This window comes from Syngnathoides biaculeatus, chromosome 2 (assembly GCF_019802595.1).
Source record: "Syngnathoides biaculeatus isolate LvHL_M chromosome 2, ASM1980259v1, whole genome shotgun sequence".
Classification (NCBI taxonomy): Eukaryota; Metazoa; Chordata; class Actinopteri; order Syngnathiformes; family Syngnathidae; genus Syngnathoides; species Syngnathoides biaculeatus.
The window spans coordinates 20,223,603-20,239,189 of record NC_084641.1 but is presented as its reverse complement, the minus strand read 5'-3'; the positions used below and the strand labels follow the sequence as shown (position 1 = coordinate 20,239,189).

At 42.6% G+C, this 15,587-nt stretch overlaps 1 protein-coding gene across 2 annotated transcripts; it reads left to right on the top strand.

Moving 5' to 3' along the window:
• The first annotated feature begins 1,928 nt into the window (after positions 1–1,928).
• Positions 1,929–15,294, top strand: adnpb (activity-dependent neuroprotector homeobox b). Of its 2 annotated transcripts, none has more exons than XM_061839986.1 (4): positions 1,929–2,566; positions 8,294–8,410; positions 11,694–11,786; positions 11,879–15,294. In XM_061839986.1, exons 2-4 carry the CDS (start codon positions 8,303–8,305, stop codon positions 14,768–14,770), a joined length of 3,093 nt encoding a protein of 1,030 aa, XP_061695970.1. In that variant the 5' UTR covers positions 1,929–2,566; positions 8,294–8,302; the 3' UTR covers positions 14,771–15,294. The 2 variants fall into 2 exon arrangements, with proteins under 2 accessions (XP_061695970.1, XP_061695962.1); XM_061839978.1 differs by having other exon boundaries at positions 1,930–2,576.
• Positions 15,295–15,587: the final 293 nt, after the last annotated feature.

Sequence of the window (15,587 nt, the reverse complement as noted above, 5' to 3'; positions counted from 1 at the left end):
CGTTTGGTGGTGAAAAAACGGATGGGTCCATACCGGCTGCTGTTTTTTCATAACGTACTAAAAATCATGCATTTCATGACAGTGGACCTTTAAAGGCACATGTATTTATCTAGCGTAGACACCATTAACAACAATTGCAATATTTGTGAGACGTTTATGTTTAAATACATTTAGAATTTCTTTAAAATGAATACATTTAAATCTTTACATTTTAAAGCAAGCGGTAGAGGTTGTAAAACAACTTTTTTAAAAAAAGTCAATGAAAGAGCAAAATTTTACAATTTGCTGAGAATACTATTTAGATATCTTTCAAAAGGTGATGGTGGAAATTTAAAAACAGACAAAAGTCCCCACCCTTAAAAAGTCATTACATTTGCATTAATACAGTGTAAATTGTTACCAAAAAAAAAGCTGGACACAAATGGTCATCTTAACACTCTCATGTGGAATAGGCTATCTTGATTTATTACATATTTACTTGTACTCTATAATGATATACAAGATTGTAACAGAGTGAATTAATAATTGTATAATTTTAACGAAACTTCTTGTATGTAACTTTGGGGTTCTCCCAGCTCGAGTTCTGCATTACAACCAAACCACTTCAATATGAGGTATGCAAGTTATTCCCCTAACATACTTTACAACATTTTTACTCATGTTTTGAAGGCCTTGTGTAAATTCCGTGCTGTCATTTGCAGTGGGCCACCAGCCCTGCCAACAAGGGAAATGAATAGACTTTTCAACTGAAGTCACACACCTTCCAATTTAGAACGCGAGCGCCATCTTGGTTTGGTGAATTCACGTAAACACACGTAACTGAGCAGGAGTCATTTCAGAAAGACACTGCTGTGTTATCGGTTGCTCATATGGGCGTTATAAAGCGTCTTTCTTTCGACTGCCAGCTGTGATCAAGAACCAGTGCGAGAAAACGGAGCGGTTATCAACCAAACGGCGACAACTGTCGCTGTCTTGTCGTAGCAGAGCCGATCTAGCAGCCAAGCACAATACTTGTGTGTGTGAATGCAATGCATGTCTCCAAAATCTGTATTTTCTGTTTTATTATAATAAGTTTGTAAAAACCGCACCACGGGCTGTTTTGTGAGTTGAGTTAAAAATGTAGCCGTGGAAGTGGAGAAAAAGGTGCGGGCTCCACTTGGGACTCGTCCCGGTTGAACCTCTCTCTCTCTCTCTCTCTCCCCTCTCCCTCTCGGTAACAAAAACAAAAATAATAATCTACACCTCTTTCGTTGGTATAATCAACATAATTTAACACAACGCTGACTATAATCACGCAGTACACTAACTTTAGCAGTGGGGAGACACAGGTTGTTTATAATGGATACTGGCGCATGACGAAGACAGCCATTGATGAATTGGTTGTAGGCCTCCAGAGCTTTGTAATTCTTTAGTTGGTCCACGGTATAAGCGCTTGCCGAGAAGAGGAGATAGTGGACGATGTCTGGATAAATTACCGATGCCCACAGTTGTGTGCTCCTTTTGTGTTTCTCCAAAGTATATGAGTCGATATTGTCGATCAAAGCACACTTCTTGAAACAACATCTAATGAGCACCGATAAATTTCAAAAAATTTTTTAGCTATCATGCATCGCTTTAAACATTTTTAAATTGAATAAAATTTGCGTAACTCCGGTCTATATGCAAAAGCATTAGAGTGAACCCATCCAACACGGCCAGGTGCCCCGGATGTAGTCACGTGGTCGAAAACAGTATATTAGTAGAAACTGACAAAATTTAGCGGAGCTGGATGGCTTGAATTAACATTGTGTCATATACAATAGTAGTGGCTTGGTGCATTATATATGTATATATTTTCACAAAGTTGTAGATTCGCGCTTTAAGATACGAGGGAGCTGCAGTTATTTAGTAGCCTGTTTGCGCATGCTCAATTCTAAGGTCTCGCCAAAGTGGACGCCCGCTGTTGGTCTAAATGGCGCCACTGCAATGTAGCTGGCTTGTTTTTAAAAAGCCACACACGGTCAAACTGTGGGGGATTTAAAAAAAAAAAAAAAAGAAAACGCGCGCGAGGAGCCAGTGTTGTGGTGTGAAAAATGAAGACTTAAATCTCCGCGCTCGGGGAACAATCCAACCGCCGTATGCGATGCAAATGTCAACGTCACTTCCGCTCATTTCTTTGAGCCATTTTGGATGTGGGCACTTTCTCGGCTGGATGTGTATTGTATTGTCAGGAGAAGAATGGGGCAGGAGACCTCGTTAACGTAGACACGCATTCCCAAGCTTGAGAGACAGGAGGGGAGCTTTCCTTTTTGGGTCCTTCAGCATGTGTTCGCCCTCGCCGAGCTTTCATTCGTCATATGAGGTTCGGAGCGAGTGTGTTGCTGTTTGCTGAGCGAAGGAAGGAGCAGAAGGCTGGCGAGGGAGACCAATGGCGGGGTGACTGGCTCTCCGCTCTCCCACTTCGGATCCTCAACTCACCTGTACGGATATCGCCGAACGAGCGGGGCGACTAGTGGAAGTCTCGGTCCATCGCTTCGGCCCTTCGCCGCCGGGGTGACGCTCTACTTTATAAACGCCAAGCGCGGATGTAAGAGCAGGTAAACGTGTCTGTCACTATGACATAGTTTGTGGCTAGCTGCTAATGTCACCCAGCTAGGATGAACGAATAGCTCAAACTATTTTTTTGAATTGAGAGGGTGAAATAAGGATAAAATAACTGGTGGTTTAAACAAAATTGACACGAAGCGAGACAATTATTGGACATGCAGTACAACGTAGCCTACCCCTGGTCTAGTTTCGAGCCCCTTGTTGTGAGTTAGCTTAGCATGCTAGGCTCGTCTAGCGCCGCTTGGTTACTCTATACAACAACCACATTTCCTGTTTTTTCGCTGAAATACTGTGTAGGTGTGGGTATTATACAATTCCATTCAGGTTTAAATTAAACTCTGGGAGAAACGTTCAGGGAGGGAAATTGGTCTCTGTTTATTTATTTTATTTTTTACCGGACACCTTTTTTCATCCTGTTTTGTGTGTGTGTGTTTTAATGTACACTGGTTTCCAGGTGACAGTTAAATCCTCGTGTTTTAGATAAGAAAAAACGTTCGGGACCCTGCCAGCTAAATTCCCCCCCTTTTTCTGCTGATTAAAGCTGCGCACTAGTGTCACCCAGGGTTCATTTGATCATCCCAAACTTTGAAGGGGGTAGATGACATGATTCCACACACCCTTTGAGGGTGCTGACTATATGGTGGGGGTCATGTCCCATTCGGTGGTGAACCATGAAGGTTTTTGTAAGCCCTCATGTTGGGTATCCATCGAAGTGGTTTTCTTCCAGCCTTGTCTCTCTCACGCACTCCCTCCCTCCCTTTCCTCCCACTCAGCCTTGGCTTCTCTCTCTCTTGCTCTGTCTCCCGCTCTCCCCCGAGCACCCCCCACCACTTTCTCACCCGTTTCCATTTTCTTTCTGCTTCTGCTCTCCCTCACCCTGTCGCCCCTTCCTCCCCCTTTCCCTTTGAGCCAGTATGTCCGACCTCCCCATCCCATCCCCCCACTGCTTCCGTTGCTCACTCGCTCCCTCCCTCCCTCCATCCTCTCAGCAACCCACCCTTCCTCACCCCCCAGAGCCCATCCTCTCCCACACCCTCTCTCCCTCCCTGTTCTGATTACTCCTTCTCTTTCTCCACTGCAGACATATTGTAGAGACTGCCTCTGACTCAATAGGAGGTGCCATTCTGTGATGGTATTGGAGGCAGAGAGAAAAGGGGAGGGAGCGCAGGCAAAGAAAAAGCGAGGCATTATATAATGGAGCTCCTCACTAGCGCCATCTATGTGTAATGGTAGTAGCTATGACAGTCAGGAGTCTCTAAATGGAAAAACGCCTGGGTGATTGACAGTTGTTGTTCACAGTTTTGCAACGGAAGTTGTAGACCCTCAAGGTTGGAAAATTTTAAATTCTACCAACGTGTTAAAAAGAAAAAAAAACTCATTTGAACCACGAGATCTGGGACGAGACCTCAGTTCAGCGAGCATCACAGAATTAACTTGCTATGCATGCGTTGCAACTCGCAAGAGGACTCTCATTCAAAGCTGTTAAGATTGGGATCTCCATACATGTCATGATCAAAGTTAAATTCGAATCTGAGATAGGGCTGGGCAAATAATGATTTTAAGCAATTAAACCCTGCTTGCAATGACCGTTACAGAGAGGAGCTAGTTTACAAAAGCACGGTCAGTGTTTCTGATCCGTCAAACAATAGTTTTCGGTATGATGAGAAAAGAACCTGTTGGAAAGCAACCACAGATTCAATCACTTTGAGTTTGGTTCCCATCTAAATGTTGCAAAAGCAGTGATTTAGCCATGCGTTGGAAACTTTTGAGCCAAGGCATGTGGTTCACAGCTGCAAATATTTCCCGAGGCCATCTTTCCTCACCTGTACAATGTTACATGAGGAAAAAAGTACAAGAGAGCTGCTAGGAAGGGGAATTACTCTTTGACAAAATGACATATAGTCCAGCCAAGCCATGCAGTTCAATGTCTTTTTAATGTTGCTGTAGCTTGATTAAAGATTGTGTGTTTTCATTAAAGGGACATAACGCCATGAAGTAAGAAGCATTTATTTTCACATAATTTCTAAAGATAAAAATATTTCTGTGGAAAAGGATGCAAGTTAGGCCCGATACATACACAATCGGCCTATTTGTTGCTCAAACATGGCAAAGGCCACACAATTTTAAGTCCATCCATCCATTTTCAGTACCACTTATACTATTGCAGTCACTGTGATTTGACAAGCGTGATCGTGCTCACGTGCCATCACACACTCAAATCTGCACACTCAAGCACGAAAAATCGTGTGTAAAATTTGTTACGACTAGAAAACATAGATATTAAAAGGTGTTGCTTATTTTGTGTAGTCTTGACATTAATTTACGCGTTTATTTCATAAATGTTAACTAAACAAGCCTGCTCCGAAACAATCAGTATTCACCTGGAAACAGGAAATGCAAGTTAACCGTACTATCATGTTCGTAAGTTACATGGCCCTTGCTACCCATTCGCCATATGCGACCACATACTGAGTCTGGGGAGTAAAGTTTTAAAATGGTGGAAAAAAATTGGCGGACTCAAATTTTTGCTGCCAATGGTGTATTAACAGTGGAAGAAAAAATGTTCTGATACACTGAAAATCATCGGTGGCGCTGAAGTTGGATGACTTCGTGAGGCATCAGCAGACAGCTGATCACAAGTTTGCTGCAACTGCAAAAACGTAGTTGATGTAGAACGTGGCTTCAGCAGGCATAACATTGTAAAGATGTCCTTAAGGAACTGTCTCCAAACAGAAAGTGTAAATGAACTGTTAATCATTAAAATTGAAGGGCCTGACGAAGAATTGTTTGATTTTGCTAAAAGTTTCTGTAAACGGGTGAGCAGTAAAAAGAGGAATTTTTTTATGGCAGGAGTCATGCAAAAACTTAGCGTTGAACAGTGATGTTATTTTCTTCAAAGTATAGAAGAGGATTGAGAAACGTTTTTATTTTTATGACACATCTCTGTCATTCCTAATATTTATTAGATTTAGTTGCCAATAAAAATATAATTCCTTGTATCACATTTACGTCTGAAAGTTATTTGTATGGATGTAACCTGAAGAACTTAAGAGTATTAGTCATGTTAGTAGACCGCAGTTTGACTGGTATGTGATTGGCTGTTTTTTTGCTATGATTATAGAAAAGTGGCTAATCCATGTATCACCTTTACCTCTGAAAGTTATTTGTATGGCTGTAACCTGAAGAACACAAGAGTATTACTCATGTTAGTAGACCGCAGTATGAGGTTGTGATTTACTTTGACTTGATCTAGTTCTAACGTTAGACTAGTCTGTCCATATATCTAAATGCGAGCGGTCCTTTTCCCCATGGTACGCGTTATCTTGAAGTTGGAAACCTTTCCCCTCTACATGCTTTAGGAAGATATAGATCATCTACTGCTAGCTTTCATCAATGTATTGGCACTAGATACCGTCGTAAATTACGCTAGATTATAACAATACAGTAATGTTCCTACATACTCTGGTAAACTTTGTAAACTATTGTAGAAATGACAGTAATGCTTAAATTATATGGGAAGTGTTAAGGGTGCCAATAATTGTGGAACAGATGATTTAATGAAAAATTATTTTTTTACTCAGGGATTTTTTAATTTTCTTACAATTCATTTGAGTTGAAGGTTACATTTTCTTAAAATTTTCAGTGTGACAGTATTCTTCTGCAATAAACACTGAATTTATTTTAACGCTTTTAACACATCTTAACCGGGGGTGCCAATAATTATGGAGGGCACTGAACATCACGATTGCCGACAGGAATGTTTGCTACAATGTATCGCTAGCTGGTTGCCACTATCGCCGATGATGTTGAAGTAAACGTTCAGCATCTTCAAAACATTGCGGGTATAGACCGTTCGTGTTCATTCCTTGACAGGCCAGTGCATTTAACTTTTCTTCAAATAAAGTTTGTCAGCTCAAGAATTTTTATTCATGAAAAATTTTAAATACCGTTTATCATGTTCTACTAATATCAGTTGAAATTGCAAATTATTATTTCTGTTTGACATTTTTGTTTTCTATTTTAGTTATTTGTTTATTTTATTTTTCATTTACAGTTATATTAATCCAGTAAGTTATTTTAAGGTCTTGAGATTCCATCCCTTATCACACCCGTAACTTTATATCTGCCAGCATTAGTGACTACACCCGTACATTTTTCAAATGTGAGTGACTGCTTAATAGGAAAAATAAATATTTATAATAAATAAAGCATCAGCATGTATTTATGCCATTCAGGCATAGTGACAGACAGACCACATTAATAGTCCTCTGACGGCAGGAAGTAAATACAGTAATTGTATCCACTTTTTGACATTGTTTGTTGGCGTGTCACTTTTTTTTTTTTTTTTGTGTTCTTGTAAAATATGTGCCTTTTGTTTCATAAAGCTTGGAAATCACTGCTCTAGTCAGATCATGCAGTCTAATCAGTCAGGTCACACCAACATTATAACATGACAGAAATAATGAGTGCGAACTTCCTGTAATTAAATTACTTTGTGATTATATTACTTCACACACACCAAAATCAAGAGCATGGTTTAATATAATGGCAGTAAAAATTTGTCTTTTAGTCTGATCTAGGCATTACGTGTTGTCTGTCCCACACTGCTGTTTTTTTTCTAAATAACTTTGCCTGTCAGATCATTACAGTTCTGTCAAAAAGCAAGTGTATAGAAAATGTAAATTAATTGTTAAAAAATAGAACAAAAAATAGATCCGATGTAATTTTGTGAACATTTATTGTGCAGATTTCTTATCTCAAAATTAAAATTCTGTACTCTAGTGCACAACAAAAACTGAACACATTTTAATGGGCTCCTCTTGACTAACGTGTGTTGTAACGTACATGGTTGGTGAAAAGCATGCAGTAGTTTACCACCTTAGCATTTATTCATTTTAGTGTTTGCAGGTCCCTTTGGTGTCTTTTTTCATTCCAACTTCTCCTCTTTCCCTGCTCTTTCAGCCATCCACTCTTGCACACACAGTCGCAGCCAGCAACTGCACACTATAAAGTGGCCACGCCAACATTACCACCCGTTCCCTTGCCTCACTTTTTTTTATCCTCTAAGTTCTCCCCTCCTTCAGTCACTTGGTTTGCAGGGTTTCACCATTTGCAGTGTTTGGCTGAACTACTAGCTTTGTAGCCCCAACTTGTAGCTAGCTGGTGCGAGACAAGATAAGCGTTGCAGCAAGCATTCTCAAGCAGCCACACAAAGTAGTGGGTATGGACATGGATGTGCTGTGCTTATCACCAACTTGGAGCTGGTTTAAAAAAAAAAAAGTGTAGCCAGCTACCCCTCCAGCTTCATGATCAGACATGCTTGAGACATTTTTATATGGAAGGGAATATGATAACATTATCTATCAATCAGTGTTATCACGATTGGTCAGTTGGATCCAAATGTACGTCAACCACAGTTATGCTGCCATTTGAAGTGCTCATTCTGTGTTTAAGGAACATTTTATAAAGATGGCGGTCAATTTTCTCTTTGCTCTGATACTGTGTGTGACTGGCAACCAGTCCATGGTGTAACCTGCCTCTCACCCAAAGTAAAATGTGATAGACTTCAGATCACTCGCAACCTTATTGGGGATAAGAGGCAGAGAAAAACGATAAATGGATGGTTGTGGCGAGACCAGATTTTCAAGTTGTTTTTGTTTTTGCCCATCAAAGGGAAACTAACAATGTTTGTGTTTTTTTGATCAAGGCCACCAAAATGTTCCAGCTCCCTGTCAACAACCTGGGCAGTCTGCGCAAGGCTCGGAAAAATGTCAAGAAGGCCCTGGGAGACATCGGCTTGGAGTACTGCAGAGATCACATAGAGGTGAGTGCGTGGATATTTCTTTGTTTAATCTCCTCTGTGGATTGATATTGAATACGTGTAAAACTGAAGAAAAAAATTGCTGATATGCTACTATAGCCTTGTGAGCATTTTGTCGAATATTTTTATATTTAGAAGTAGTTTGTCCATTATACTCTATGCAGGAAATGGACATTCCGCACCAGGGAAACTCGCCCTGTTTTAGACTGAATACATTAACATCGCTGGCTCACTAAAATGTCTTTATATCAGCGTAACTATTATACAGTAACACTCACTAACCCACTCGTAATCTGTATGCAGGTTGTTTTCGGTTTATGACAGTACGGACATTGATATCTCAGGATTACAAAAGATGTTAAAAAAAACTACGATGCACAAGTGTCATTATGGAGCTTAAAAAGACACTCAACTACCACCAAACTTTGTGATATTTCATTTGTGTTTTAACTATGGGCATCCCCGGCACAAACACACACGCACACACATATAGTCACTGCAATTACTTTTATGACTGTTAGGAATGGACTACAGTCCATTCTTAATTGTGTAAAAACTCAGGTTTCTTTTTTGCCGTAGAAACAGTATCCTGATGTAAATAACACTGACATTTGGTGGGGATTTGAGTGCACAGTCTGGACGTTAATAAATCCAGTGTGCCACATTGTCCTTCTTGGACAGATGTCTAACGTAAATGGTTTATTTAATGGTCATTTTCAATAGGGATCGGCTTCAAAATCAATTAATTGATCATTGAGAAGTCTACCAGGATTTGTGTGAAATTTGTCTTTAAACAATTGAGGTGCAATGGAGTGCACGATTTGGCTCCAACCAGCAGAGGCACTATTGATGCAGACGAAACGCTTCTTTATAGAGCTCGTGCACGTGACGTCCCCATTTTCACGGCGCCATATTATCGGTCAAACAGAGCTGCTCGACATTGTGGGAGACATTGAACCGGAGGGGAATATTTACAATACCCTAGACCTGTTGTGCTGTTTGTTGTCACAACAAATGAGAAAGATATTCAATGAGATCATTTTATAGCATAGCAGCTGAAAAGACCAGAAAATATCAATGGATTTCGGCAATTAAAGATGATGGATGGTGCCCAACCTAAATACACACACGTCTGTGTAGCGATTGCTTCATTTTAGGTAGCAATTATTCTTCTCAATGAAGGATTTATAATGCCAAATTGGCTCATTTGAGAACAATGCATATAAAAAAACCTGTCTGTTGCAGAGGTTTATGGAGGTTTAGTGTGACCACCATCGCTTCCGTGTACATTCCGTGGAGATGACTCTGTCCTCTTTTTTTTTTTTTTCTCAGTCATAGTTAATGAATGCGAGTTTTTGTAAAACCAGGGGTCATTTATCTAAATATTGGTATTTGTATTGAATATTAGCCGAAAAGCTCGATGGATTCCGTGTCGCTGAACACACTTCCGCGTTCACGAGCCGTCAAAACCCATCACTATGTGGAATTTATTCCTGATGAGAACAGATCAAGCAACAAAGTATTCGTAGGCGTCCAGACTTTTATACACTTTCAAACTTTTGCTTTTACTTTTCATGTAAATCTCGACGACTTAGTCACCAGATACATGTGTAGATCAATTTGTCCAAGACAACCGGAAGCAGGTTAACGGTCCACTTTCTTATCGGGGAAAACATCGACTTCGGTATTAAATACAGGTCCTCCATGCCGAGTTTATCAAATTTTTCCACATACTTTCATTAATTTTCACCTTCTAAATGTCTAACGGTATCGGGCAAGACTGAGCGTCATGCTATAAGACATATTTTCGTGTCGTCTCCAACCGACGTAGCATTGAACAATGCTTTGCTAGACCAGCAGTATGGCGACGTAAACAAAAGTCATGTGATTTTATGACGTAGGTGCCCTAGCTCTATACTCAGGTGTGCGCGTATTTTGCCCGACACGTGCAGTTTTGAAAATGTGTCGCAGTTTTTCTCCAAGTCAGAGATGGCACGACAGCTAGTATTGGCCAGAACGACACACCGGTTTCCTCAGCACAATTTGGTAATTTCCGGTAGCAATTTTTACTTTCCTTTCATTAACAAGGAACAAAGCAACAATGGTGACTTTGGAACAGTGTCTGTTTGAACAAATGGATCTTGTTGAGCAGATGATATATTTAATTATGGTGCAAAATAAATCGAAGAGGCGGCATAGTAGAGTGGGGAGGATCAGTGAGTATGTCATCACACCATGTGACTAAAACGGGCCAATCACAATAGATGAGGTCCACAGCATTCCCCATGCAGCTACATTTTTTTTTGTGTGTGTCCGCGGCAGCCGACGCACAAGCTACGCAGAGGTGCTGCATGGGGCCAAGTGTAGCTCATTGTGCCCATTGTCGACCATGCGTGTATAAAGTGGCCATAAAGTGCTACTCACACCTAAAACATAAAATTTTGTAAGTTTTTAACCCAAAATAATCATCCGGAATGGACCCATCTGTTTTGTCACAGCAAGTCCGAATGTTGCCGTTTATCGTTTTTTTTTTTCATCTCCTGCCATGGAAAGGTCTCTCTAGGATTTTGTGTTGAGGAAGAACCAGGAAGTGATGTTTTTTTGCAGTAGCGGGTTCGAGACAGAGGAAAAAAAACAGCTACTTTCCCGCTGGTAAAACTAATACAAACACACGAACCCTCCAGTGTGGGCGTCTGTAAAAAACGTCACTTGCTGCTTCTTCTACAAAATGAATGCCTCGAGAGGATTTTCATGGCAGGAGATGCAAAAATCCATATATGACAACATCATGACGTTTAGTGAAAAAATTGATGGGTCCATACCGGCTGCCTTTTTTTATTATTATTATAATATTTATTAATATACTAAACATGCTTTACGTGTATGTAGACCTTTAAGTTCGATTATCCACCTATGAAAACTATAAGTGAATGAGCTCAACACTTGTTACATGCATAGTTCACGCATTAATCTGTGTGCGCGTGTATGTGTATTATGTTTTATGTTATACTATACTACTAATAATACTGTCTATTACACACACACACACACACACACACACACACACACACACACACACACACATTTCAGTCATGCATTTAAGAAATAACAACCATAGAAGTATAGTACAACATATGTCCAGTGATGAATGGCTGCGAAAGTAAAAGCAGTTGTCGTCAATCACTGACCATTATGACATCTAAAAAGTAAGTAAGTGGCAATGCTTGACATTTTGTCTTGTAGAGAATTGAAAATGAATCGTAAAATGTCTTGTTGCTTTTTGCAGGACTTTAAAGCTTATACACCTCCAGAGGTGTATATAAAGCACACTTCTTGGGAAGATGTCTGCATGTGGGAGCCATCACATACCAAAGTCCAAGTGAGTACAAATTTAGTAGTTGGTGACCAAAAAATAAAACTATCTTATCATATTTGTATAATAAATGGTGATCCTCTCCGAATGTGTCTCAGGACTACAGATCCAAACCTTTCTGCTGCTCTGGCTGCCTCTTCTCAACCAAATACTTCTCAGCATACAAGAGCCACTTCCGCAATGTCCACAGTGAAGACTTTGAGAACAACATACTGCTTAATTGCCCCTACTGCACTTACAACGGGAACAAAAAGAGCCTGGAGACGCACATCAGACTTTTCCACATGCCTAGCAACACCGTGCGCCAGGGTCCTGTGGCCATGGTGGGCGGTGCCAGTGGTCTCATGATGAAGGACGGCCTCCTAAAGAGGCCGGGGGACAGTGTGGAACAGGCTGTGTATTACTGTAAGAAGTGCACCTACCGGGACCCTTTGTACAATGTGGTGCGGAAGCACATCTACAGGGAACACTTCCAACAGGTGGCTCAGCCTTACATTGCAAAACCAGGAGAGAAGACAACCACTCCAAATGGGGGCCCCACCGCAAAGGGAGAGGGTAACAATGCAAACAGCACCACGAGTCATCAGATCCACTGCAAGAAGTGTCTGTTTGTCCCAAGGACCTATGAGGCACTTGTTCAACATGTCATTGAGGACCACGAGAGGATTGGCTACCAAGTTACTGCCATGATTGGCCACACCAGCGTGATTGTCCCCCGGCCGAAGCCCATCTTACTGATGCCCCCGAAAACTCATGGAGACAAGACCATCATCGGCATGGGGCCGAAGGGGGTCGTCATGGCCACCACTAGGCCTTCAGTTTCTCAGCAGATGGCTCGAGTTGCCACCACATCAAAGCCAAGCTTTGGCTCTCAGACTCTACTCGCTGGAATTAAACACGAGTCATTGGGCTTAAAGTCAGGGACCAACCAGCCCTTCTCTTTTGCAGGCCAACAGATGAAGGGCACTGTACCAGGGAATGCCCAGGTTTCGCCACAGCTGCACTCTGCAAAACATCACTTTACTGGAGGCAGCCTGCGGAGCCCGATGGTGGTCAGTGCTGCATCCTCCCTCAAGTCAAACCCCCTGGGCTCTCGGGTCCAGGCAGCAGCCACCACCTTTGCATCAGTCACAGCCAAGAAGAGCGGCTCCTCGGTCCTGAACACATCCTACACCCAGAAGTGGAAAATCTGCACCATTTGCAACGAGCTTTTCCCAGAGAATGTGTACAGTTCTCACTTTGAGAAAGAACATAAAGCTGAGAAGGTGCCCGCTGTGGCCAACTACATCATGAAGATTCACAACTTCACCAGCAAGTGTCTCTACTGCAACCGCTATCTCCCCAGTGACACCTTGTTAAACCACATGCTCATCCATGGGCTGTCGTGTCCACACTGCCGCGCCACCTTCAATGACGTGGAGAAGATGGTGGCTCACATGCGTCTCTCTCACCCAGACGAGCCAGTGGGGCCTCGCACAGACTCCCCCCTGACTTTCGACCTCACACTGCAGCAGGGCAACCCAAAAAACATTCAGTTGATTGTGACTACCTACAACATGAAAGATGCCCCAGAGGAGTCTGTGGCCTTTCATTCCCAAAACAACACCCCCGCGTCACCCTCCCTGTCCACCACGCTGCTGTCAGCCAAAAGGTTATTGTCTCAGCACCCACCTAAAACACTCTCGGTGGTACCTGAGAGCGCGCCTGTTAAGAATGTCCCACAAACGTCTGTACCATACAAAAAGGACGTGGGGAAGACCCTGTGTCCACTTTGTTTTTCAATACTCAAGGGTCCAATCTCGGACTCGCTGGCCCACCACTTGAGAGACAAGCATCAAGTCATTCAGACTGTCCACCCGGTTGAGAAGAAACTAACCTACAAGTGTATTCACTGTCTGGGTGTGTACACCAGTAACATGACTGCCTCAACCATCACCCTACATTTGGTGCACTGTCGAGGCGTAGGCAAGTCCCACAACGGCCAGGAGAAGTCTACTCACACCTCCCGAATCAGTCAGGGGCAGGGGGGTGCCATGAAACGGGCCGCCTTAGATAGCACTGATACTAGTGCGCCAAAGAGGAAGAGGCGGGGACCTCCTGGGGAGAGAGCACACCCAAGGGATATTAACGGTCCATTTGAAGAAAACCCAGATGAGCCTGTTGCCCTCGCGCTAGATCCCAAAGGACTTGAAAATGAGTCGTACGAATCTAGGAAGGCGTTTCTCACACAGTACTTCAATCGAGCACCTTACGCCACGCAGCGAGAAGTGGAGAAGCTGGCGGCCGGTCTGTGGCTGTGGAAGTCCGACATCTCCAGCCACTTTGTTAACACACGCAGGCAATGCACACAGGAATGTGAAAGCCACAACCCCAGCGTCCTACTTGGGTTCAATATGCACGAGGTCTGCAAAGTGAGCCATGGCCTGGTGTTGGACGGGGGTACCGGCCCATGCCAGAGCCAACCGACCCGAAGGCGCACATCTCGGACACGCTTAGGCCTGTCGGAACAAGCTCGCCAGAGGCGCAAGGAGTCAGCCGCTGCAAATAGCGGGGTCAGGAACATCAAGTGTTTTAACTCCAACCTGAACACTAGCAGAGACCCAACTGAGACAATCAACAGCACCCCACTCCAGAAGACACCCACAGACCCTTCCGAGCCCATTGCCATTGATTCTGACAGCGAAGAGGAAGTCCAGCGGGAGTCGTCTCAAGTGCTGCGTCAACCTCCAGGATCAGATGGAGCAACAGTACTCAAGGAGGGGGTCAAGGTCACATCGGGCCTACAAGACGTGTTTGAGGACGACGACGAGGAGGATGATGATGACGATGACGACGACGACGACGAAGAAGGGGTGCATCTAGAGAACGGCTTCGGGCCCGCAGAGGCAGCCAAAGCAAGAGATGCGCTGCCCATCATTATTCCCAAATTCGTACCCTCGTCTGCCAGGCGGCGTGGCGACGGCGCACAGCTGGGTAAGCAGCAGGTCTGACTACTTACATCACGTTGGACGATTTTTTTTTTTTCAGACCTGCAGCCCCACACCAACAAATCTGCCTCACCCAGACCCAAGGAACACACAAAGTAACTCCAAACAAGCCATCCAATGACGTTTCAATTGACTTGAGGGCACTGGACAGCATGGAAGTTTCAGAGTACACCGTGAGGTTTTAGCAAACTAGAAGTATTTCTGGCTTACACCAAACAAAAGGCATTAGCGTTGATTTAGCCACTGGATTTGTAAACATGACCAGATAATCCAATGGGGTTTTTTTTCTTCTTTTTTTACCCAAGTAGTTTTTCCAAAAAGTTGTAAATTTGTACAGTCTTTTCGACATGTTTGGCCAGATGACGCCGAACATCACCTCTTGGATATTTGCTGTCTAAAGTAGACATCCGTATGCTTCATGATAGATGTTGCTTTGGTTGCTGGTCTTTTCTTATGTTAACTTTATTTTTTAACTAAATATTTTTTTCTTTTGCAAAATAAGATATGAATAAATAATTGTTAAATTGGTCATTTTATTTCTTTTGCACAGTGCTGCTCTCTTTTTAACTTTGTCTTGATGACAGTATTTTTGCAGTTTGTGCTTCTTAGCCATGACTGCAGTCTAATAGCTCTTTTTAGCGTAGCCTATTATCTGCGCACCTCCCCCACTCACAGACGCACCCAAATGATGACTAGATGGTAACTATCATGTTGTTAAAATATATATCCATCTCATGTTTCTTTGTTTATTTTCCACTTGCGCATTTATGAATAAAGTGCTGTGAATCTTTCTCACAATAATGGTGGCCAAAGTAGCTTG